This window comes from Alligator sinensis, unplaced genomic scaffold (assembly GCF_000455745.1).
Source record: "Alligator sinensis unplaced genomic scaffold, ASM45574v1 scaffold642_1, whole genome shotgun sequence".
Taxonomy (NCBI): Eukaryota; Metazoa; Chordata; order Crocodylia; family Alligatoridae; genus Alligator; species Alligator sinensis.
Window position 1 is genome coordinate 429,974 of NW_005842289.1, and position 3,651 is coordinate 433,624.

The 3,651-nt window shown below is 52.0% G+C and overlaps 1 protein-coding gene across 1 annotated transcript in view; it reads left to right on the plus strand.

The window, feature by feature from the left end:
* TPPP3 (tubulin polymerization promoting protein family member 3) overlaps positions 1–2,691 on the plus strand; it is a 9,033-nt gene extending 6,342 nt beyond the window's left edge. The window contains exons 3-4 of the mRNA XM_006028091.3: positions 1,021–1,174; positions 1,580–2,691. Coding sequence (XP_006028153.1) covers positions 1,021–1,174; positions 1,580–1,768 — 343 coding nt within the window. The 3' untranslated portion in view covers positions 1,769–2,691. The remainder of the gene's footprint in view (positions 1–1,020; positions 1,175–1,579) is intronic.
* The last annotated feature ends 960 nt before the right edge of the window (positions 2,692–3,651 follow it).

Below are 3,651 nucleotides of genomic sequence, written 5' to 3' on the forward strand. Positions count from 1 at the left end.
GCCCAACTGTATTGGAGGAGCTCCTCCTGTTAGCTTCTTGACTCAGGAATGCTGGCTGCTGGGGAAAGCCTTTCAGGGAGCTTCTGCCCTGGAGGGAACATCATTTTGGCTCCAAGAAGGCTCTAGTAGCACCCCCCAGTAGCTCAGCTATGGCCACTGGCTTCTAGCTAACCTGCTGGGACTGCAGCAGTCCCTCCCAGTCAGGTCAGGGCACCCTGCTCCATCCTTTATTTTGCTTCTATCTCATGTGAAATCCTACCAGAAAGTCCAGCTCCTCTCCTTCCCAGCTGCCCTCACCATTCCCTAGTGGTGAGACTTTGACCACTTTTTTTGCCAGGTGGATATTCCTGCTCATACAGCATTTAATCAGGTGTATTTTTGCTGGTGCTGTGGATATAAGGAGCACATGGGGAAGGGAGTGGCTGAAACAGTGACGTTGAGCCTTCTCACGTTTGTGCCTGATTGTGTGACTCAGGTCTCATCAGAGAAGAGGTTAAAGCCTGCTAGGGACAGGCTCCCATGGGCTCATCCTGCATAGTACTGGACGGCAGCAGCCGGACCTCCACATCCATACTAACCCTGTATTCCTGCCTGCCTGAGGAGACACTGTACTGCTGAGGGAGGCGCTTCTTCTGTGACATGAGTTGCCAGCTCTCAGCATTATTATGGGTGAAATACGAGTCTTCACCAGCCTTGGGATCCTTCCCTTCCTGTCCTAGGTGGGTAGGTGATAGTAGAGTGGTCAGGTTCCACCCCAGAGGTAGCTGCATTTCAGGGGTGGATGGGTGATCTCAGTGTAGCTACTTCAGTAATTGATACTAGAGGAATGTATGAGTCAGCAGGCTCTTCTTTCTCCCCAGAGACCATGGCTGTGGAGAGGTATGCTGGAGTCAGGGCAGTCCATGCCCAGCTGGGCTATAAGGTCCATTTGTAAGTGCAGCCCCAGTGTCTGTCTTGCATGGGCTGCAAGTCTACTGAGCTGTGTGCAGTGGCTCACTCTCCAGCCCTTGTGCCTTTCAGAGGGAAGACAGCCAGAGTCATTACTTATGAGGAGTTCAAGAAGGCCCTAGAAGAGCTGGCGCCAAAACGATTTAAAGGCAAGAGCAAGGAGGAAGCACTTGAATCCATCTGCCAGCTGGTGGCAGGGAAGGAACCGGTCAACGTGGGCATCACTGTAAGTGATTGGTCCTCTGGGCATTTGAAGTGGGACTGTAGGCTGCAGGGCTGAGAGCTCAGGACACAGGGGAGGGAGGGAAGCTGAGTCAAGGAATGTGCAAAGGTTCCTCTGGGTCTGTCAGGGTCCAATTCAAGGGAGACTCTGACAACATGGGGTGCTAGGAGAAGAACACAATTTATTGGGATAGTCCAGGTACCAAGGAACCTGGAGGGGTAAAGGGCTGGGGTAATGAGGTGGCCCAGGGGCCCTGAGTGGTGGGAGGCAACATAGGGGAACCCTATAGAGGTCTGAACAATTGATGACAGTGTGCAGTCCAGGAGCATATGGAGGCTCCTAGAAGACTAGACCTGCTTCTCTGTGTTTGAACATTCAAATCTTCCCCGCTCATGTTCTTGCTGGCAGAAAGCCACGACTGGAGGAGCAGTGGAGAGGCTGACAGACACGTCCAAGTACACAGGCTCACACAAGGAGCGCTTTGATGAGAGTGGGAGAGGCAAAGGCAAGAGCGGGCGGGAGAACATTGTGGACACCAGCGGCTATGTGAGTGCCTATAAGAATGCAGGCACCTACGATGCCAAAGTGAAGAAATAGGGACAGTCACAAGTGACATTGTCATGCCCAGGTCTCAGGCACCCAACATCTTTTGGGCCTCCAATCACATCAGCCTCTGAAACTTGCCATATCGACACAGGCGCTCCAGGAGCCTGTGCTGGATCCTGCTCCTAGTCACAAAGCCCCAGGCTGAAGGGAAGACTGTCACCAAGAGCTGATGTGATTAGAAACTGACCTGGCTTTGCACTTTGCCCCAGCATTACATTAACCCCAGATGTATTGTAAGTCATGTCCTGTCAGCTAGCACTAACAAGACCACCTCCCCCTACCTTCTGCAAGGTGTTGCATCCCTCCTGCTAGCACTGATGCCTCTTTATCCCCATAGACCCCCCTCAGGCCACCTTGCTTTTTTTGCTCACCCATAATAAGGCCCTCCCTACCTCATTTATATTCTTCAGGGCATCCTTAACATCTCTCCAGACCTCACAGGGTAGCCATATACCCCTCTCTAGTTACAATGAGGCCTTCTTTTTCCCATGCCAACAGGCTCCTGCACACATATCTCCCCCTTATGTGGAGTGCTTCTCCCCATTGTGGTCTGCTCTTTCTCCTCATGCTTGTGTAGTTGAACCTTCATCAACTCATGTCTCTTCAGTTAAGATTAATGGTGGCTCTTCCCTTTGCAGGTATATCACTCATTAATGGTAGAGGCCCCTTCCTGTGTGGGGGCGCACTTAACTTATGAGCATTATTGGGTCCTGCATGCACTTTCCTTGCAGAACTGTCCTGTCCTCTGTTTCCAAGTCACCCCTCAGTCTCTTTATGAGGCCTCCAGCATCCACAGGCTACAACCGCCTGTGCACCATCCTGATATGCATACCCCCAGTGGAGAAGCCAAAGCCAAAGCCAAAGGACTTCCTGCAGACCTACTCTGTAACCTAGCTCTGCAATAAACCTTCCCATTTTGTACTCATGGCCCCTGTGATTTTTATGAGGGAAACAGTGATGAGAGCAACTCAGGAAACTGAGGGCTGAGGGAGACAAGGGTGGTTTTCTTTCTCAGGATCAGATCAAATAGCTCATTCAGCTGACCTGGCTCTGAGTCAGACTCCAGGCCAGCTGTGGCATGGAGCTTGGACCTGTCACCTCATGACTCTGGCAAGCTGCTGACTGTCCATGTGGCCCAAGGTTGCCTGGGCAACCAAAGAGAGACATAAACATTCAGCCCCCCGGCTCCAGCTGCTGCAGTGTTTGCAACCAAATACACGAGCTCTTGGTAACACTCGCTGGGGACAGCTCTTAAGTGGAACTGCATACTGCCGTGGCCACAGCCCAGCATCTCGCCCAGCTAGCACCCAAAGGCCTCTTAGTTGTAGACCTATGTGCTTACATTCACTGAGGGCAGTGCTGGAATTGCCCTAAGGGTAGGTCTCTTCTGGAATGGGTGGTTAGGAGAGCCCAGGGCACAAGGACTTAGGCGCCCTGATGCAGAGCACTGCTAGTTTTGAGGTAGCTGGCCCTAGGAGCAGAACGCACAGCTCTGAGGTGCAAGGCTCCCTCTGCACGGCATGGGGAGAATCGGGTACCTCAGAAGGGTGAAGCCACATACTAAGCAAGGAACTATTTAATCAGGCCAGCAGGAAGTAGTGAGGATAGGGGCACGACTGAAATCCTGTTCTCCCCTGGGCATAGGTGCCTGACATCATCCAGGATCCATAGCCCCAAACCCTCTATTGAAGATTGGGGTCTACATCCTTTTTTCAAAAATGGAGCAGGGCTTGCTCTTACAATACACCTGAGAAGAAGCAGCAGTTCCCTTCTTTTATATAACCACCTGGTGAGCAGAGAACGCTGTCAATGGCATCCTCTGTTATAGGGTGTTCAAACCCTCATCTCCCACACGGCAAGGAGTGCCCTTGCCA